The 22173-nt window shown below is 50.6% G+C and overlaps 1 protein-coding gene across 5 annotated transcripts; it reads right to left on the bottom strand.

Moving 5' to 3' along the window:
- Nucleotides 1-866: 866 nt before the first annotated feature.
- On the bottom strand, nt 867-18664 carry NFE2L1 (NFE2 like bZIP transcription factor 1). 5 transcript variants are annotated; one of them, XM_082678557.1, is made up of 6 exons: nt 18532-18664; nt 16035-17050; nt 10965-11180; nt 10464-10553; nt 10079-10237; nt 867-9287 (listed from the first exon to the last, which is right to left on the bottom strand). In XM_082678557.1, exons 2-6 carry the CDS (start codon nt 16542-16544, stop codon nt 7929-7931), a joined length of 2334 nt encoding a protein of 777 aa, XP_082534683.1. In that variant the 5' UTR covers nt 16545-17050; nt 18532-18664; the 3' UTR covers nt 867-7928. The 5 variants fall into 5 exon arrangements, with proteins under 5 accessions (XP_082534683.1, XP_082534682.1, XP_082534684.1 ...); XM_082678556.1 differs by lacking the exon at nt 18532-18664 and adding an exon at nt 18128-18205; XM_082678558.1 differs by lacking the exon at nt 18532-18664 and adding an exon at nt 18128-18205 and having other exon boundaries at nt 10965-11147.
- Between the last annotated feature and the right edge of the window lie 3509 nt (nt 18665-22173).

Here is a 22173-nt window from a genome sequence, read left to right as displayed (position 1 = left end):
ATTATTTTATAGATTGAGCCTCTTTGGGAACAACTTCCACACTTGAATGGTTTTATTTCTTAAATACTGTAGGCTTGAAAATCTAGTGTCTGGTGTGGATCTTTCTTTGACACTGAGCATTTATAATTGATACAGAGATTATAAAGATTGTCGCATCATTCTGTCTTCATACTGCTCAAAGTTCGTTCAGCACTCTGTGACCTGATAGCACTTCCAAAATATGATACGTTTGGAAATACAGGTTTTGGGGTTAGGTTTAGATCCTGGCTCAGGTATTTCATAGATTTGTGTGACCGTAGCTAAAGTCAGCTTCTCCAGACTTTTCAGGAATTGGTCCTGTGTTTGATCAGTGAATTAAAATGTCATCCATTTTCTTAACATCATTTTCTGCCTATAATTCTAGAGCCAAAATGGGACTAGATTCTTGTCAGTTATAAAAGGGGAAATAGGATTTCCACTGAGCTCAGTTCAGCTCTACGCATTAGTGCAAAGCATTTGTTCCAAATAAACTGAGTGTAGGTATTCTTTTTTCAGAAAGCCTCCTAGGAGTTTAGGGAGACATAAATGGAGCTGGAGAGGTCTTCCTCTGCAGAGGTCTGAGTGTGTCCTTGTAGTTGGCAGCAGCAGAGCAGTCTGTAGCTAGTTAAGAGAGTTGGGGTGGGCAGATATATCTGGTTCTGTTCTCCATCATCAGATGCACTGAAATTAGCCTTCAGTCTTGGTGCTTGTCCAAGATGGGGTGCTATTCAGCTTTAGCCTTAACCTTTGGAACCTATTTCACTGTCACTGCTGGCATTCCTGAGCTCTTTTAAAACCATATCATTCTTCCCCATGGAAGACACTGAAATTGATAATGCACGTTGAAGTGAAGATATGCAATTTTGTTATCTTTAAAAGCCAATTATCACACATTTCTAGATTCAAGGGTTAAGGATACATTTTTCTCAAGTGATCGCTGAAGCCACAAATGCATGCAGAAATGTCAGGGGAAAAAATATACATAGGCACAACAAATCTTAAGTCTGCTTTCAGAAAGTATTCGTAGAGCATTTCTTTAGGAAATACAAAAACATGTCAGATGCCTTCAACAAAATTGCATCATATTAGACCTCTAGCCCAGGAGTTGAGGAGATACAGATTGTTACCTTAGTTACCATTACAAAAGAACAAGAGCTTACTAATTTGGTGACAGAATCATTATCAGCTGTCCTACACTGGCAAAGCCAAAGAAAATACCTTGTTCCTTCACTGCCTTCAGTTGAGTTTCAAGTTAATACAGTAAATACAGAAACACTCTTGTCAACTGACAGTGCTCAGGAATAATTGTTTCTGCTTTCCAATGGCATTTGAAAGTTTTGACTACCCATTTTAAATAATGTTTAATAATTGATTTTTAAGTACTTATTTTCCGGTATAATCTTTCTTACATTCCAGAACTCATTCAGACTCAGCTCAACTTGATTTTAACCCTTGGCTATTTAGTGTTTGACCATGTGTACACAGCACATCTTTATAGTCTATGGCCTGTGGCATTGGGAATCTGTATTACAAGGTAATTATTTTCCTCATAGAGAAAGGGTGGGGGGGGGAGTGCTAGAACAAATCGCTACTCCAAAATAATTTGGTGGAATTGAAACTCTGAAATCCAAATTTCTGCAATGGCTCCAAATCCTGAACTATGTATGGACCTGAGTTCTGTTTGAGATCAAATTTATCTGATCAAGTCATACTAATCTGATGTGCAAGTTGGGCCTTCTCATGAACATCATGAGGATGTTCTCATTTAAAACTCAGAACTGACAGGAATGAACTAAGTCCAGGCTCAGTGTTTTCCCTCTGCTAGAATTTATTTTTTTTATTTATTTTAATTTTTGGCTGCATTGCTGCGCGTGGGCTTTCTCTAGTTGCAGTGCGCGGGCTTCTCATTGTGGTGGATTCTCTTGTTGCGGAGCACAGGCTGTAGGTGTGCAGGCTCAGTAGTTGTGGCACGCAGGTTCAGTAGTTGTGGCGCACAGGCTTAGTTGCTCCGTGGCAAGAGGGGTCTTCCTGGACCAGGGCTCGAAACCATGTCCCCTGCATTGGCAGGCGGATTCCTAACCACTGCACCACCAGGGAAGTCCCCTCTGCTAGAATTTGATTGAAATACAAATACCACTACCAGGCCAGCATTCAGCTTATTAAAGGAAGGAGTCTTGGCTTCCTTCACCTTGCCTTTTAGCAATAGATAGAGACATCCTGGTGTTCTGATATGTGGTAAGAAGTTTGATATAGGAGCTTAAGGTCCTCAGACAACTGTCAGTCTCTGATCTGCACATCACCTTGGTTTGACTGTCCAGCAATGAGGTTTTCTCCAAAAGTTGCTGCTTTCCTAGCCGATGTGTTCAGGGTTGCTTATCTTTCGTATGGATGACTTTTAATTGACTTTGGCCTTGGGCACTTCCCGATGAGTAAATTGATGAATATTGAAAGCAAATGAAATGTGAAATAAAATCATCCTGCTGGGATGAAAAGCATAGTTGGCCCTGCTCTATGGGGCAAGTAGAGTAAGGAGTCGGTTTCTAAGGCTTTTTTTTTGCTTAGGCCAGTTAGGTGGCAGAACTCTGAGGCAAGGCTGAAACGTTAGGTTTACAATATAATGCTGACTGGTTTTTGTTGATACTAAATAGCTTGTGTTAATTCACCAGCAGGTCTGAGTCTGCATTTCTGACCTTACTGGTTTGCATGTGATTTACCAAAGTACTACTTGTGATAGTACCAAAGCCATTGTTTACCCCACATGGATTTTAAAATCCTAGTTGACTTTGACCAATCCTGCCCTGTTTACTGTTTGCATAGTCACAGGTCAGGCTGGGCTACTTTGGGGCCTGGCTCTGGGACATGGGCCCACAGTTTCAGTTACTGCTTCAGCCCCTAGCTGAAGACTGGAAGGCTTATTAAGACAACTGAATTAGCCTCATTAAATCTGTGTTTAAAACAAAAGGCAGAGCCCCAACTCTTGGTCTTTTCTCCACCTCTCCCCAAGTGAACTAGGTTTTGCTTCCTTGGTTGAAACAGCATTTGGAATTAAGTAACAAATACTGTACAACCTATTCCATTCTGCAGTTAGACTGGAAAAGAACCAGCTTTAAGACTTTTATTGATATTTCTGCACACTCAAAAAGGAAGACAAGGATTTCTATCCAACTGATTTTGAAAACACACTTCTTCACAAAGGCCCATATTCTCACTCCACTGGAGACAACTTGTACACTAGATTCTGATTCTCAACTAATTCAGGCAGACATGAACTTTCAAAGAAATCCTAGACAGAAAAAGGACCAGAACTCAAATCACGCGTTAAGTTTCACACGTATCCCCAGAGTCCCCACATGCTCACTCTCTTACTCTATAAAGTTCAGAACTAGACGGAGGCTGACTGACCTCTGTGGGAGAAGTAAAAGTGAAAGAGGTTCTTGGTGCACTGACAAAATGACCAGTTGAAGGTCTATGGTTCCCTCTCACTTCCCAGATGGATCAGGCATAGAAAAACAAGGCTTAACCACTCATAATAATCAAACACATGGATTTTGCTAGACAATGTCTACACTTGGTTGGGAAAATGACTTCCAGAGAGGCAGACACCAACCTGGTACCCATTTTTGTACATGGATAGTATTAAGGAAATGGGCTCTTGCTGGTAGTGCCCTAAAACTATATATTTAGTCTGAGTTTCTGAAGCTGTTGCCCTAGGTCAGTCCCTACTGGATGAGGTAGAACTATGGTGGTAGGGATGTTCTTTTTTTCTGCAAGGCACTTGTTTTCCAGCTATGTGCCAAACAGATCTGAAGAGCAGCAAGGTCTGGTGTAGCTGTGGGTGGTCAAAGCAGGGATGAAGGCAGCCTGAGGAAGGCAGGACTCCATGGAAAGTACCTCCTCATTCACTGGCTGTTTTTAATTGCTGTTCAGCTTTCCCTAGGAAGGGCAAGGAGCCAGCCGTGGAGGCCAGGTCTTGATGACACTGAGCATGTCTCTAGATCTCTACTTTCCCTCAGTTCTATATTTTTTCTATTTTTGTTGATTCTGAAATAGCCCTGGCTTCACTGGTGAGATCGTATGTGGGGCAGAGATTGAAACAGTGGATCTGGGACTTCCTTGGCGGTCCAGTGGTTAGGACTCTGTGCTTCCACTGTAGGGGGCACGGGTTCAATCCCTGGTCAGGGAACTAAGATCCCACAGGCCATGTGGTGCAGCCTTAAAAAAAAAAAACCACAATGGGGCTTCCCTGGTGGCGCAGTGCTTGGGAGTCCGCCTGCTGATGCACGGGACGTGGGTTCGTGCCCCACGGTCCGGAAGATCCCACATGCCGCGAAGCGGCTGGGCCCGTGAGCCATGGCCGCTGGGCCTGCACGTCCGGAGCCTGTGCTTCGCAACGGGAGAGGCCGCAACAGTGAGAGGCCCGCGTACCGCAAAAAAAACCCAAACACAATGGATCTATTTCCGTCGCCTTACATGATTTAAAATGTGTGGGAAAATCAGTTTGAATGATGCCTAGGACTAAAGTCAAGACAAAGCAAGCCTTCGACCCCTACCCAAGCACGTCACCCAGAAGTTTGGTCCTGAGGTCTGCTCATCTCCCTGCGAAATCTAGGACCTCGTCTCACTTCCTGTCTCAGGTGTAGCAGCCTTCACAGTCCTTACTTGAGGTCTCGTATCTTCTTCCTGCCAGAAAAAGCCTTGAAGCTGGAACACCCACTCCACCTGCCAACAGCAAAAAGAGGTCAGCCCCACAGCAGTGCTGACCAACTTGGCCCAAAGCCCCAGCTAATCAGCAAGCTCCCAGACACAACTGTACATTTCTCCATAAGGGGACATGGGGGAAGGGGGTGACCAAAACACACTTTCTCAGACCAGAGGCAACACTAGCAAAGGGGAAGGTGAGAGGACTTTTTCTTAAAATCTTTAAAATCTGTTTGAAAAGTTGCAAAACAAGATAAAAGTTATAGCCTAATTGTGTACTGAACAAAAATATACACATTTCTAGAAAGTATACAAAAACATTACTCTGAATTTTACTTGTCACAGTTTTCTGTATATAACTTGTATTTTTTATCAGCATAAATTAGTTTTTCTGACTTAATTTTTAGCCTTTTTTTTTTTTTAAGAATCTTCGTTTTATTTGGCTTACAGTCGTAAGTTAATTACTAATTAGGAAAGAGCTCGTTTGATAGGACCAACCCGTTCCAACTAGATGGGGGGCAAAAGACATTGTAAATTGAAACAAAAAAGAACTCAGTGTTATTCCCAGAATTCTATTCACCCCATAGGATAAACTCTAGTAGCATCATTAAAGGACTGGGCTAAGCCAGGCCATACAGTGGTACATGGGGAGTTCAAGATCACAGGTTTCATGAGGAGGATCACAGCTTCCAGTCCTAAACTTCATCTGGTAATCTCACAGAGACTGCCAGGTGGGCATTCATTACTTGGACATTTGTTAAGTACCTACCCCTAGATGCGCATGTGGCTGTTCCAGCAACCATCCAGTACCTTAAAGCATTCAACTCTTTACAGGCTTTTTGTATTATTTTGAGGGAGAACAGATTCTGGTCACCTCAGCTGGAGAGCTTTCAAATGCCTTAAACCCTGGGGTCTAGCTTTCTGTTCTCTGGTTCCGTGGCCCTGCTATTATAGTGAAGTGCTTGGCGTGTGCTGGTCCTGTAGATCTCTTGGGTTTCTGCCATCACCGTCATCACTGTGACTACGCTCCAAAGCTCTGCACCCCCTTGGTAGGTGGGGCCACCAGAGAAATAACAGCACAATCAATATTAAAAATGCAGTTTGCCACAGGAAGACAGGTAAGGAGCTGGGCCAGGTGACAACACCCACCTAGCCTAGCCCTACGAGAAAGGCCAAAAAGGATTCTGAATCCTTCGTCTAAAAGGATTCAGCTGGCAAACCCTACAGAAAGGTACATAACCCCTGTCTGGAAGCTTTAATACAGTATTTAAGACTCTTGTCTTTCTAAATTCTTCATTGTCAACCTCCTCTGCTCTCCACCCACTTTCCCCTAAGAGCTCTGCCTTAGCCACACAATGGCCAGTCCTCTCCTCATGGGCCCTGTTTCCTTTACTCTCAATTTAAACTCAAAATAGGGAAAAATTGCACTTGAGAATAAATCATCCATTTTATTTTATTTTATTTTGTCATGTGCTCACAGCATCTCTCTCTCCTCTCCCTGGCAGGTCACAGAGATAAATTAAAAATAAAATCTACAAGGAAAATAATTTATAAAAGCACTTCCCAGGCTCGTGCCTTCTATCCCTACTGCTCAGTTAGAATGCCTCCCCACCTAAGCAGGGAGGAGAATCAGTGCTTCCCCCCTTCAACTCATTCCTGCTAGCCTGGGGCAGACAATGCTCCAGACCCAGGCCGAGGTGGGGACAGCAGTGGCAACAGTTAGAGACACTGTGGTCCTGGAACCACCTGGCCACCTTGGCGCTCCCCTCTCTGCCTCCCCCAGGCGGTCCTCCAGGAGCCCTTGCTAAACTGGGGGTGTGGAGAAGCTGCCTGTGGCCAAGAGCCTGAGGGAGGGGTACCCTCAGCCCCTGTTACATGCATTTCTCAGTCTCCTAGAAAGAAACCCAAAAAAGAAAGACAGAGACCTCGGGACAGAGGAGAAAAATCCCAAGTGTTCACACGGTTACACGGAGTCTTTATGGCAAAGAGAACATTTAGCAGCTTTGAATATTGGTATCTCCTTTTTACTCAACACAAGCATTCTAGACCCTATAAGTGAAACAGGGCTCAAGCCCTAAAAAAATCAAAGCGCAAGAAACTCTAAGAGGACTAGTTTTTGTTGTTGCTGCTGGGTTTTGTAGTTTTTTGTCTTTCCAGTGACAAAGCCCAGTTGTTGGTAGGGGAGGCCTGAGGGAAGAGTCACTCCCCAGTGTTGTGCTGAATACTGCCTGGCTTCTCCACATCATCCCCCTGCCTCAGAGCAGCTCCCAGGAGGCTGCAGGCCCAGCCCTGTGGGCACTGCCAGCACCCCAGCTCCAGAAGAGCTCCAGGCAGCTGGTGAGGGGCGGGGGCACACGGGTGGGAAGAGAACAGCATTCGCATGCAGGCTCTGATGGAGACGTGGGAGCCTCAGCTCAGGGGTGACTGGGCACAGAGGAAGATGTATGGCAGGGCAGTGAGTGACATGCTTGGTGTTGGGGCTGCTGCAGCATGAGGCCTCACGACCCCTGCCTGTTGACTCTACCCTTTGATCCTAACCCTCCAAGCCAGTGTCGGGTCCCAGGGGCTCCCCTCTGATGGAAACCTCACAGGAGATATTATCCGAGAGCTCCCCGTCAGGGATGCCAAAGTGCAGGAGCAGGAAGAGTTCACAGGCCCCTCTCAGAACCGACTCCGTGTTCCACCCCTCCCCTAGGCTGAAGTGGGGTTTACTCACACCAGTAATCTAGTCCCCTCTAAAACCTGCTGCCTGGAATCCTGGCCAGAGCCAACTTAACCTGCCCTCTGATTTTCTTCCCGCTTTGATTTTTCTGGGTTTTCTGTTTTCCTTCCTTCCTTTCCTTCCTTCCTTCCTTCCTTCCTTCCTTCCTTCCAGGAATGAGACTTTCTACCACTTTCCTCTCCTCTCACAAGTCCCTTACTTTCCCTTTTTCGGCCTCCAGCAATGCCAGCACCACCCTTCCCTCAAAGGAAAAGGGTAGGGGTGAGGACCCTGTCCACCCAAACGGTCTGGCCACTTCCACCCCCCTCAGTGGGGGAAGCTGAGCCAGACAGCGCCTGCGCCTGCCTCTTCCTGTCCACTGACCCGCAGTCATCCCATCTGAGATCTATTGGATAAGAAGGCATTAAAGTCCCCGCTGTAGGTCCAGGTCCAGGCCCAGCCCTTCTCCAGTTTCCATCTCGGTGAGCGTCAACCCCCTTCCTCCCCAGGCTCACTTTCTCCGGTCCTTCGGCTTCCTCTCCTGCCGCCGGGCCTGCTGGTCAGCCAAGGTGCGGGGAATGAGGAGGACGCTGCCATCCCCGGCATACTGCAGCGCATACTGACTGGGCGAGTAGGGCCGCCCGTTCTCATCCCGCAGCCGCCCAAACACTTCCTGGTACAAGCTCTGGACCTTCTGCTTCATCTGCCGCAGGGACCGGAGGAACTCAACCTTCTCCCGCAGCAGCCGGGCTTTATCGCGCTGCAGGTCCTCCACATCCCGCTCCAGGTTCAGGATGGTGTCCAGCTTGCGCTTGCGGCAGTTCTGCGCCGCCATCTTGTTCTTGCCACGGCGCCGGATGTCACGGATGAGGCTCAGCTGGGCTTCACTCAGCTGGTACTTGGACAGCAGCTCGTTGAACTCCTCCACAGGCAGGTTGATGATCTTGTCGTTGGTGAAGGGGATCTTCATGGCTCGGGCTCGATGCTCATCCCGGCTCATCTGTTTGTCCAGGAAGTCGGTCTGCTTCTCCTTGCTGCCCTTCTTGAGGGTGCTGGGTGGTGGCAGGTCAGCAGAGTCGAGGGCACTGGGTGCCATGTTGTATGTGTGGTTGTGGCCCACATGCTCCAAATAGGGCAGGCAGGAGAGCTGAGCTGGGTCCTGGTAGCTCATGCGGCAGAACTTGGAATACTCGGGCTGGTAGCCCACAGCGCCCTCAGCCTCTTCCAGATCCAAGGTCTCAGAGTCAGAACTGTAGCCAACTGCACCTTCCTCAGAAAAGGAGGAAGAGGCTGAGGAAGAAGTAGAGGAAGAGGAAGAGGAAGAAGAGGAGGAGGAGGACGAGGAGGAGGAAGAACTACCTTCAGAGCTGCTCAGGGAGGAAGGGCTATGGCTGGAGTCCAAGGAGAGGCCTGAGTCAGAGTCAAATTCCTCTTCGAGCTGGGAGGCCTGCACGGGGTTAAAGCCTTCTTCAATGGCCAGGTCCATCAGGCTAATCTCATCTAGCATGGCTTCATCTAACAGACCCCCGAGTGGGTCAGGCAGCTCAGGGCCTGCTGTGTCATTGGCTGTGCCATTCAGCTGGGGTGGAAAGAAGAGCCCTGCCAGGTTGGTGGAACCAAAGGTGGAGTTGAGGCTGGTGGAATTGCTGGGGACCAGCGGGAGCAGCGTGGAGCTGCCGGCCACAGGCAGGCTCTCCACCTCCGGGCTGAAGAGTGAGAAGTCCTGGCTGCAGCCCCCCAGGGACGCCTGATGCAGGCTGACATTCTGATTGATGGGAGTGTTGGGGGCAAGGCTGTAGTTGGTGCTCAGTGGGTCTCCTGGAGGGGCGTCGTACAGGATTTCACTTGTTGATGTGTTCACTTCCATGGCCTGGGAGGGGAGAAGAGCATCACCGTTCACTTAGCGCAGACTCCATCCCCAGGTGTGGCTGGGGGCTCACGATAGCAGGCACCCAACATAGGCACAGCTGCATGGGTGTAAAGGCAAGAGACAGGAAACCACAGCCCACAGCATCAGCTCCTGGCCCCGCTTGATCCATCATGCCTGGCAGAGACGGGTTCCTCCCTGTGGACTCCACCCCAAGGCAGGACTGATCAGCTCCAGGTCATGTTTGGCCCAGACTCCCCCATCATGGAGGAGAGGAAAAAAGCACCTAACACTGCAGAATCAGCACAGTGAAAAGTACACCCAGCCTTGGAGTAAGAAAGCCTAGCTGCACCACTTGCTGTAAGACCAGGAGCATTTCACTCAGTCTCTCTTTGAGATTCAGTGTCCTCACGTTTAAAATAATAAAGGGCTGACTAGATGATCCCGAGGGCCAAGTGAAATACAATGGCTGTAAAGCACTACAATAATGTCAGCTTTTATTAATGCTAAACCTAGGAAACACCCAGCCCAGTGATTATCTGCCTGAAGGGAAAGAAGGAGGCGCACCTAGGAGGCAGGCCTGCGTTAGAAGCCTCAGCCCCGGGGCTTTAACCCAAACCCCAATCCTGACTCCACCACCTACTGACACGTGGACAGTTACCTCTCAGTGTCCCCACTTTCCTATGGATCAGAAAGGTGTTACTCTCTCTTTTCCCAGAAGTGGAAAAGCAACTGAGTATGAAGACACCCCACACAAAGTCCGAGAGGTTTGTGCCTGGTTCTGATAATCCTACCTGCATTTCCATGATGGACATGAGATCTTGCCACTGCTGTTCCAAATCAAATGGAGACTCTGTCCCCGTCAGGAGAGGAGACAAAAGATTGTTTTGAAGACCTGGGGGCTCACTCTCACTAGGCACTGCTTCTGTTATGCTGGAAATGTCTGCTGGAAACTAGGGCAAAACACAGAGGGTTTAACAGGGGAGGAGGAAAGACCACCTTCTGCTTTCCTCCCCGAGACTACCACCTGAGGTTCTGTTTCTTCCTTCCTCTGAATTCACCCCCAGCAGCCAGGACAAGGCCAACACCAAAAGCCGGCCCCTCAGGCAGCCACAGAGAGACACACTGTGTGCAGGCTGCCCTGCTGACTCAGTGGGCTCTCCCTGGAGTCCTGCTCACCTCAGCATTCTCCCCAAAGGGGCAGGTGGCCTCCAGCAGCCTAAGGCACTCTTCCAGGGACAGGGCTGTCTGGTCCTCCCCACCAGGCACCTGTGGCAACAGCAACTGTTAAGTCTGACTGACCCGGGCCTTGGCTGCCTGTGGGCCGAAGCCCCTTCCCCAGCCTTTCCAAGGGGAAGCTTGAAGGAGGCCCTGCATGGTTGCAGGCCTACACTCGCCCTCCGTTCCCAGGCTGTCGGCTGGCCCTGAGTCCCAAACTCCAGGGGAGAAGAGAGTGGGGGGTTCTGACGCAAGCAGAAAGCCGCTAGATGCTCTGCCTCCCATGTGCTGTTCGTTACCAAGGCGCGGCCCCTCCGCTGCTGCTGCTCTTCTACTCCCGCTTCCTCAGCCACCACTGTGACTTAGAGACCCCAACCCAAGATATACATTCAGGCCCATCCCACAGACACAACCTGCCTTCTCTAAAGAGAAGTTTCTAGAAGTGGGCAGAGGCAGGAGTACCTGTGCAGGGAAGCTCTCCCCAGTCTCTCCATCCACTAGCAAGTTTCGTGCCAGAGCTTCTGCACCCTCGCCTGGCCAGGTGTCCTCCTGCTCTGCTCCATCTTGCAGCTCCTTATCCACATCCTGCTCCTTCTGGCGATGACTGTAGTCAAAAATCTCACGCCCAGCCCCCAGGTCAATATCCTGTCGCCAAAGGATGTCAATCAGATCTATGTCCTGAAAGACAGAGCATCATGACTTTAGCTCTGGGGTCCAGGGGCCCCTCCCTGTCCTGCCCCTCAGAGGTTTCTGCTAGCATCACCCCAACTACTCCCGGGTGGGGCCCCTCCCAATCTACACCTGCCAGACTCTACCCCCTGTCCCCTCCGTACCAGCACGGCTTCATTCATCCATTTCCAGACACCAGCCTCCAAAAAAAAAAAAAAAAGAGCTAGCGAAAACCACTAGCACAACCATCACCATACCGGTCTGCGGGCTTAGGATCTGGACCAGAGGCACAGCCAGGCCAAAAGGCAGGGCCATCTTACCACTACTTAAGAAGAAAGGGGGAAGGAGGAGACACTTCCCATTTCGGGAATGGGAATCCCTTAAAACTTGGTTTGTAGAAAGCTGGCCATGGCAAGCAAGAGTGAACTGTCAAGCAAAATTGCTTCGCAGTGGCCAGACTTGCATCAGCCTGTGGTGCCATTTCATTTGCATAAAGGGGTGGGGTGGACTGGAGAGGAAAATCCCTGCATTTGCAACCACCTGATGCAACCAATGACAACGACAGGCTATCCAGCCCTTCCTACAGCCGTTCCCCCTTCCCTGGATGAGGCAGGAGTAAGGCTGAACACCCACAATTCTCAGTCCAGGCTCACCTCAAGATCCATCCCTGCCAGAACCGAATGCCCACTCTCAGCTGATCCCAGCAAGCTGCCTCAATCCCCGGAGAGCCTCAGGCAGTCAGATGATCCTCACTGGACACCCCACCCCTGCCAAGGCCAGCCCCACGGTGTCCCCACAAACCAGTGCTCTCACTCCCTTACCACACCCCAGGACTCACTGACTCCCATCAGGCAACCCACTCAAGGACATAGCCCCCATCACTGCCCAGCCACAACTGCCGCCCCGGGCACCAAAATGCCTCCCTCTCACTCTACGCTGGCGGCTCCTGATTAGTTCCGGCTCCACCTGCTACCCCCAATGCCACCAGCGTACAACCCCAATAAATATGAGGCGTTCGGGTTTCCTGTACATGCCACCCCCTGCAGTTAAAGAAACCCTAAACTGTTGCCTTCCAGTCAGAGATTAAAAGGCAGACACTTTCCAGAAAGCAGTATCCTTAGATTAGACCCACCTCCCTAGATCTGACCAGGTATCCCTCTCCCACAGTAAGCCTCCCTGATCCTAAGACCTCCCAGGTGTACCTCTCCCTGCAGTCTCCCCACATATACCAACCTGAACAGAAGCCCTGGACCCAGGAGCAGAGGGGGGCTGGGCCACCCGGTGACCAGCCACCAAAGAGTTAAGGGGCCGGCTCCCTTTGGCATGGCCCCCACCACTGTGAGAGCTGCGGTCCAGGCGGGTCATGGTGTGCGAGATGAGCCCCAGGGCAGCTGGTGCTGGGCAGCCGGACAGGGGGCTCCAAGGAGCTCTTGGCTCGCAGGGAGCACACCAGGCTGGAAGGGTGGCCCCTTGCTAGCTCCGAGGGGCCCAAGGAGGGTGCCCCGCCCGTGCTGCTGCCTGGGCGGCCCAGCCCAGCCCCCTTCCTCCATCCTGGAGCAGCCCCCTCCCACCTCACAACCCCAGTTCCACTCAGGCGCCCGGCAGCCCCCACCCTGAGCTCACCGCAGAGGCTGCAGTGAGATGGGACTCCCACCCCATGCTCCGTGCTCAAGCTGCAGAGGAAAGCAAGCTCCCTCCTGGGCCTATCCTCCCGCTCCTCCCTCTCTCCCCCTCCCCACGCCCCCCAAACTTGTTACCTAGGCTGCAGCAAGGAGCCAATCCCCTCCCCCTCCCACCCCGCAGGTCACTGCTGAGGCTGCGGAGAGCCAATCCCCTCCCCCAGGTCAGCAGCTGGGCTGCGGAAAGAGCCAATCCCCTCCCACTGTCGTTACCTAGGCTGCGACGAGAGCCAATCTCCTCCCCCAAGTCTCCGCTGGAGATGCGGAAGGAGCCAATCCCCTCCCACCGCCTGTTACCTAGCTGCAGCCGGGAGCCAATCTCTGCACCAGGGCAGCTGGAGAAGCTGCCGCAAGGAACCAGCCCATCGCCGGCCGCCTCCGTCTCCTCAAGGAGACGCACCCAGGGGCGGGCAGCCCCACCCAGCCCAGTCAGCCAGCCGGGGTGGCGCAGTGAGAGCGCCCTGGGGGGAAGGGGTGCCACTCTACCTCCTGTCGCATCCTGCTTACCCAGCCCACTCAGGACTGGGACTCAGGACTGGGCAGACACTCCTCCCACAGCTTCTTCGGGAATCTAAGTTCTTCCCTGGAAGTGTAAGGAGTTTTCCCGTTCCTCAGGAGAGCTGTGGCCAGTCGTCCTCAAACCCAAGGCTCAAAAAGCTAGCCTGAGCAGGAACCCAGTGCACCCAGATCCACTGGGAACCAGGGGCTTTGTCACCCTACAACAAGCTAGACAAGAGGAAGGGGGAAATCCATCTGCACAAATGCAGGGATGTCACAGTGCCGGCCAGGCCTAGCCCCAGGCAAGAGGAGGGAGACAGGAGCCAGAACGCCAGCACTGAAGGAGACAGGTGCTCCGCAACGTCCTGGACACAAACATGTCCCCCCTGCCCCCCACTTTCTTTTTACCCCAGGCTTTGTTCAAGAGCCATCTCTGCCTGAGCCCCGGCTTACATCTCTAAAGCAGGAAGAATGCCCCTGACAGAATCAGGGTCACAATTCTGGCTCCCATCCTCACTGCTGCTCCCCTTGAGCCTAAGGTCAGGTCAGGGACAGTATGTTCTCCTTGGTCGCAGAGTGCTCCTCCTCGCCTGCAAAGAGCTGTACACAGGCCACCCCCCTCTCTGGGCAGAGTGCCAACCTCGAGGGGAATCCTATCCCTGACAAGGGCCTGGGCTATAGCTGTCCATCGAACAGGCCTGGCAGCAGGGGAGTGCTGCCACCCAGGGATAATACCAGCTCCAGCAGTGCCTGTCACATGCTCTGGACCTGGGTATTTTTATCCCTGAGTTGCTGAGGAAATAATGTTCTAGACACACAAAAATCCTCCCTTCCCCCATACCCAGCCTGGGCCCCTAACGCTAACCCACCCCCAATCTCCAAAGGGAGCAGTGAAAGCCTGGGGTCAGGGAAAGCACAAACTTCACGAAGATCAAGAAATGGAGGCAAGCAGGGTCAAAGTCCCATCACATTCCACCCCAACCCAGCCAATTACATTGAAAACATCCCATCCCACCCCATCCCAGGAGAGATCCCTGCAGGAAGAGGAATGAAGCTATGCCTGCTGGGTTACCAGCAGCAGGGTTCCCAAGCCCAATTACATCTACCCCTTGAGGAGCTACCGTGGGTGGGATGATGGAAGAGGAGGCTGGGAGGCATACTTCTTCAGACCACTGTGCCAAGACTGGAGTCCAGTTGAAGGTAAATAACAGAGGAAGCAGAAGAGAGGTGGCACTGTAAGAATCTCAGAAAAGAGGCACTGCAAGGCAAGGAGTGCTCACGACTCCCATACGCAGGTAATTCTAGTCTCTCTCAAAGTAGAGCCAATGTGAGCCAGCTAAGCACAGAGCAACCCTGGCACTACTGACATTTGGGGCCAGATCAACCTGTTATTTAGGGGCTGTCCTATGCTTTTTAGGAAGTTCGGCAGCATCCCATGCCTCTCTCCACTAGATGCCAATAACACCTTCTCCAGTTGTGACAACGAAAGCTGTCTCTAGACACTGCCACATGTTCCCTGATGGACAAAATCATCCCCAGTTGAGGACCACTGGCCCAGAGAAAGCCACATGATTTGACAGTCACTAACATTCAGAGAACCGAGCTTAGAACAGGCTTCAACGCGGGATGGTAGGCAAAACCTGGTCTGACTGGTATGCAGAAAGAGCCAAGTTCTACAGCATCTGTAAAACTTTTTTTTTTTTTTTTTTTTGTAAAACTTTTAACATACCTCCACACTCCCTCTTCCCAAACACTCCCCCCATGCACCCCCGCCTCAAGACTCAGCTCTGGAAAACCCAGCCCAGTGCAATCCAGCCTCCTCCTTCCCTAATGGCCAGCGACTGAACTGGATCTTTTCCCAAGCTCCGTAAGACTGAGTGGCAAGACAGGTCCAAACGCAGAGCTCAAAGCAGTCTTATCACATTGGTGGGGGAGGGGCAGCAGAAACCATTTAACATGGTTAGAGGCGACTGCATCACCTTCTGCCCACAACAGTGTGTCAGCCACTCGTCAGTTCAGACCTCTGACAGCTCAAAGCAAGCTGCCTTCAGCAGCAGAATGCCGTTTCTCTTCTAGTTCCCATCCATCCCTCCCGTCCCTACTCGCTGCAGTGGGCCTTTAGCAAAGAATGGGAGCCTTGGCCCTCTCCTGGCCAAGAATAACTATCTAAATCTACCCCTTGGCTCAGACCCAGGAGAGGAGACTTATCAGGACCTTACCACCACAACAGGCCTGACCACAAAGGAGGAGAACTTCAGAATACGAAGGTGTGTTTTGATGTGGGGGGAGGTACAAGGCAACAGTCCACAAAATATTTGTGTCTTAGCAACGAACATACACCGCATCAAAGCCCATCATAACATGACTCCCTCCCCCACCCCAGGCCTCCAGGAGTCATGTTGAAATCCAAGCAGTAAACACACAGGCATGTTCTAAGGACCTCCCACTGCCCTGACAGTTCATTTAGAGGTGGGTCAATGGTTCAACACAAGGAAATGCTCCCAACCCCCAATCTTAGTCAGACAATCTAGCCCACTCCTATCCCAGAACAATGCCTGAGACCCCCCGGAACCTCTCTGGTTCTTTGCAGGGCTTACTACTATTACTACACTCCTTCAGGACCACCCTTCAGCCCACCCCCGCAACCCCAGACCCTTCCCACCCTCCCCTCCACGTCGCCACTAACCTCTTTGGTTAAGTCTCCACTGACTGGAGGGGCTACAGCCCCCAAATCCTCCAAATCTTCACTGAATCCCTGCTCCGTTTCGCTTTCTCGCACCCCGTTGTCTGGGCCTGTCACATCTTGGAGACCACTGGAACTCTCGAGGGCGAGGCCCGAGCTGGGCTGGCTGCCAGAGACAGACCCCTCCGGATCCCGGTGGACCAGCCAGGCGTTAACCTCAGTGGTTGGCACCTGGAACCTGTCCAGGGCCCTCACCTGACTGAGGAGCCGCCGGGCAGTGAAGTAATTGTCCAGGTCTATGCTCTTGGGGTGGATACCATAGCCATCCAAGGTATTCCTCAGGTTGTGGAACTGGGTCTGAGTATAGGCAGAACTGGGCCCCAGGATGATCTCCCGGAGCGGGGGGAGCTGCGAGGTCAGGTAAGTATCCACGTCCACCCGCACCCCGATCAAACTCAGCAGAATGGTGAACTGGAGGAGTCCTTCCGTTAAGTATTTCTTCAGAGAAAGCATTGCTGAAGGACCAGAATGTTTATGCTTTTTGGTTTTTAAATCTTCCAAAAGACAAATCAAGGCCACTGCTCTGCTGCTCCAGCCAGCAAGTTACCCTCCTCAGTGCCAAACCCTGTACCCCACCCTGGCAGAACACAGGGGCTGAGCTTCCTGACAGCCTCAGAGGAAAGCACACCCCTTGGAGCCAAGGCCACACTCCAGACCACATTCACTTTTCCCTTCTTGACACCTCACCTCTGAAAGTACAACTGTTTCCTAACCCAGTCCAGGCCCTCAGGGCCCACGTGACTTACTGTCTCCACAGTCCACATACAGTCACTTCCTCACTCACATTAGTTGTCCTCTCTGTAAATTTCACTGCAGGTTGTTCTCGGGAACAGCTGATGGATATTTTTTTTCCTTCTCTCTCCTAAGGTTTATTTCCTTTGGCTGGAGCTACAGGCCTTTTGTCTTGGGTCAGAGTGTCCCGCCTCCTCCACACTTACCAGGGGGGTTTCCAAAGAAACCTGAAATGGGAATCACAAAAGCAACAGGATAAGATTCCATAATTTTCATGCCATGACCAAGGCAGAGGTAGGAAACACATTAAAAGGCCACTTTTATTTTTTATTTAAAAAGAAATCAGTTATTATACTCCAAGAAAAACAAAACATGAAAACCTGTTACAGACAAAACAACTATGAGAGGAAGGTATTGCTCACAAGGGATCTCAGTTTCTGGATATTAATTCTGCAGCACCCTAAAAGGTGGCTCATTTTGGATAAGCAGATAATGCCCAGGGCATCCAAAATACTTTAGACGTTGTCTGATTTACCAACTCTCCCCCCACCCCATACACACTACCCAGCTTCTATTTTTAGCATGAGAAGTCCATTTCCTATCTTAAAAGAAAGTTTGTTTCTCCTCTCTCAGTAGAAAACTGCCTACAATTCTTGTGCCTTCAAGTTCTAAAAGGGAGGGAGAGATTATTAATGGGTGAGAGTAAAAGGACAAGAAGACAACCACCACATCATAGAAAAGAATAACGCCTTTTGTTTTTCCAACTTTAAAATCTGATTTCCCTTTCCTATCACTCTCACATTTTAAAAAAATGGGGGTACTGACGAGATGGGGGGCCCTGAGGCAGGATTATTAGGTCCAGAATTTGAATAGGCAGGTTTTATTTTCATTCACGTGACCTTCTGATCCAAAGCAGAAGGATATGGCCAAGTCTTCAACCCAGGTAGCCAAGTGGGGAGGGAGTAAAGCTGCCTTTCACTTTCTAGTCTCTACTTCTGAGCTTCCATTAACCTCATAAACCACGACATAGCTCTCTCCTGTTCACTGCTGTGACCCATCTACGAACTTCATCCTAAAGAGAAAGAGGGATATATATACATACACACACACACACACACACGCCCTTATCTGGTTGGAGTAAACATAATTGCGACCCAGAATTCCTGCTTACACTTCCCTCCAATTCTCACGCAATTTACTACTAAAAACCTCCCAAGAGCCAATTAAGTTCGAGAAACCGGACAAGGTCCCTTAAAGATCGAGTAAGGCCAGGCCTGAGCCCGGTCCCACCCTGCCCCGGATACCCGAGTCCGGCTGGGACCAAGTCGCCATGCCGCTCCTGGCGCCTCGACTTCTAGCCTCTGGGCAGCAGCGAACAAGTGCTACTTTCCTGGCCTTGACCCACCCTGACGGCCAAACCCCACCCCGCCCTCCGCCCTTATGGCCCCACCCCGCTCCCAAGCCTGGGCCTAACACCACGCCTTCTCAGGCCCTCAGCCCTCCCCAGTCCAACCCACCCCGGAGATGCTTTCTCCACTGCCTCTCGGCCCCTCCCTGCCAGGCCCAGGGCCCGGCCCCGACACGAACTCCGCTCGGCCGCCCGCTCCCGCCTCCTGCCCCTCAGCTCCACCCCGCCGCCCTTCACCCCGTAAGCCTCGGCCCCGCGGCGCTGCGCCCCTCCCGTTAGGGAAAGAAATGTGCTTGATACCCTCTGCTGATCTCGGCGTCCGCCGCTGCCGCCACAGCAGGCGCTCAGCCCGAGGCCAGGCCTTGCCGCCGCCACCGCCGGCCGGCCTAGAGCTCCCCAGCCTCCGCTTCCCTCCCCGCCCCCTCCTTCTACCTCACACGGAAGCCCGCCCTCCGCGTACTCCCCCGGGACACGTTTCTCCAATCAACGAGCGGAGACATTGGCCGTCGCCGGATGTCGCTTTGATTGACAGCAGAGAGAACCCAATGGCTGAGTGCGCCTCCTTCTCCCTTTACCGATTTCCCAAGACTGACACGGTCCACGGCCCAATGGGCATGTAGGCCCGCCCCACGGCATGGGCCCACCAATAAAGTGGGGCGAAGGCCCTATCGCCCGGCGTTCGGGACCCCTCAGCCGTGCGCCCGTCGCTCGCCGGCTGCAGGAGGTATTACAGGCTGGGCACGGAGTAAAGTTAATAGGCTGAGCGCTTCCAGTGCATTCTTTGGCGAGGGTATAAGGGCTTAAGGCTGGGAATGGGAGGTGGTATCGCCGCCGGAGTGCGGGGTCCCCCCCTTGAGGGTTCCCACGGTGACTTGCAAAAGTCCAGTAAGACCTGAGATGCTGAGGTGGGGCACAGAGCATGTGTTTCGCATGGTGGGGACGCTCGTGCCGCCATTTTGGGTGCTGGCAGCGGAAACCGCTCTCCTAGCTTCCGCTCCGTGCGGGCTGCGCGTTGGGCCCCTTGCCAGTCAGGGATCCTTACGCCGCCTGTCCCAGGCAAACCCTGCGGACGGCTTGCCACGACGGTGGTGGGACGTTGGGGTTATGAGGAATGTGACATAATTAGTTGTTTTTGTCATAATACAAACACTTTCTCCTCTGTACCAACCTCCCCACACACCCCCTCTGCCCAGCCTCCCACGCAGGTTAGTTTTGCTTTTCAGGAACTTTCCTCAGTTTCTAGTGTTCTCCAGTCTCTTCTAGCCGACATCTTTGTGATTTCCAAACATTGGTTTACCTCCAGCATCACCTTGGGAAGTTGTTGAACTTGCACATTTTGAGGCACCACACCAGAGGTTCTGATTCTTACCCTGGGGTGGCAGCCTGATAACCTTGCCCGTTTATTAAACAACTCGGGTAGTTTTCATACAGCTGGTGCAAAGACCACTTTTAGGCTGTCACTGAGTTGGCGGCGTTTGCAGTAAGTTGTTCCTAGCTGTGGGACAAAAAGAGGCATTGACTCAAATTCTTGACTCCCTGGAAGATCCTGCTAATCTAGTGGGCGAGCCATTGGTCCTTATACAACCAAGGACAAGGCCAACTGGTAATTTATTTGATGAGAACACCTAGTCCATCATGTGTTTGGAGAATTAGGCGGCTTAATTCTGGGTGGTTCACAGATTATAATGCACTTTCACCATGTAGGAGTATACTGCGTTGAATCCTCAGAAAACTAGTTACTCATTTCAAAGACAGATTAAGGGGACTTCCCTGGTGGTGCAGTGGTTAAGAATCCGCCTGCCAATGCAGGGAACATAGGTTTGAGCCCTGGTCGGGGAAGATCCCACATGCCACTACTGAGCCCGAGTGCCACAACTACTGAAGCCCGAGCCCCTCGAGCCCTTGCTCCACAACAAGAGAAGCCACTGCAACGAGAAGCCTGTGCACAGCAACAAAGAGTAGCCCCCGTTCCCCACAACTAGAGAGAGCCATTGCGCAGCCAAAAATAAATAATTAACCAAAAAAAAGATGGGTTCAGAGAGCACATGTTTTATTTATTCATTTTACTATTTGTCACCCAGAAAATGCTAAAATAGAAACCCCATGAGGACTAGAATTTTGTGCATTAACTGTTGAGTCTTCAAAACCTAGGACAGTGCCTGCAATGGCAGATACTTAATACTTGCCGGGAGTTCCCTGGTGGTCTAGTGGTTAGGATTCCAGACTTTCACTGCCATGGCCTGAGTTCAATCCCTGGTCAGGGAACTGAGATCCCACAAGCCCACAGTGTGGCCAAAAATAAATAAATAAATAAATAACATCTCGACTTTAAAAAATAAATAAGGAACTTCCCTGGTGCCACAGTGGTTAAGACTCTGCACTTCCCATGCGAGGGGCCTGGGTTCAATCCCTGGTCAGGGAACTAGATACCACATGCATGCTGCAGCTAAGAGTTCACATGCCACAACTAAGGAGCTGGCGAGCCACAGCTAAGGAGCCCGCCTGCCACAACTAAGACCTGGTACTACCAAACAAATAAGTAAAATATTTTATGGAAGTTCCCTGGTGGGCTAGTGCTTAGGATTCCGCGCTTTCACTGAGGAGGCCAGGGTTCAATCCCTGGTTGGAGAACCATCCCACGTGCCGCCAGAATACAAGAAATAAAACAAAACATTTTTTAAATAAATAAATAAAAAGTACTTGCTGAATAACTGAAGGGGAACTCAAGCAGGCCTGTGATTAAAAGTTCCTGTTAAAAGCAGAAATCAATAATTGGAGGAGGTGTGGTTTTGAAGGATATGGCATATTATCTAAAAAAATGGATGACCTTTCAGCCCCTGAATAAGACCATGAAGGTAAACACTGCTGTTGGATAAGAAAAGAGGAGAAATTAAGGTGTAATCAGTAACTCTAAAAATATATCAAGGGGGTTGAGAAGGAAATATTTTAAAACCATAGCACTAAAAGATATCAAGACTAGACTAAAGTTACCAGGCTAAAATACAAGACTATTTTGAGAAGATAGAAGGAGAAATTGCATACTAAGAGTGGCCATCTGTTTGACACAGCAAATAGAGAACAATTTTAAACCTTGACACAGTTCTGAAAAAACAACAACTGGGCAATCGTTTATCTATGGGGAGTCAGGGAACCTTAGCACCAACAAAACTGAGTGTTTTGGACAGTCCATTTGTACTTTACAAGTTTCTTTTGAGCTGCATAGCAGGGTACCAGGTGCCTGGGATGAGAAATAAAGTTATGTAGTACATATAAGACTAACATGAAATCAAGATAAACATTCACTGAAATGGCAACTGTGGGTGGGACAGCCACACTGAGGAGATAACCATGTGATACTCTCACATCACTTTGAAAGCCTAAATTCATTTGGTCACTTTTTAATGACTCACAAGTTTGTTAAGATAGCTCTCTTACCCATCCTCTTTTTTCCTTTCTCTCCTTTCTGGGGTCCTGGGTGTGGAGAGAGTTACAGGCACTGAGAATAGGAAGGGCTCCATGTTAATCCTTAGAGAAACATGGGGAGGGGGAAGGGTAAGCTGGGACAAAGTGAGAGAGTGGCATGGACATATATACACTACCAAATGTAAAACAGATAGCTAGTGGGAAGCAGCCGCATAGCACAGGGAGATCAGCTCGGTGCTTTGTGACCACCTAGAGGGGTGGGATAGGGAGGGTGGGAGGGAGACGCAAGAGGGAAGAGATATGGGGATATATGTATATGTATAGCTGATTCACTTTCTTATAAAGCAGAAACTAACACACCATTGTAAAGCAATTATACTCCAATAAAGATGTTAAAAAAAAAATCCTTAGAGAAGGGGTGGGAAAGGTGTGGAGAGGTCTTTTGCCCACACTATTCTGTTCCCTTTCTTTTGCCTCCCAACTTCAAGTACTATGTTTAAATGTGTATAATAATTATTT

Source organism: Grampus griseus (assembly GCF_964374135.1).
Source record: "Grampus griseus genome assembly, chromosome: 20".
NCBI lineage: Eukaryota > Metazoa > Chordata > Mammalia > Artiodactyla > Delphinidae > Grampus > Grampus griseus.
The sequence above is the reverse complement of the archived record's forward strand: the minus strand, read 5'-3'. Positions and strand labels throughout refer to the sequence as shown.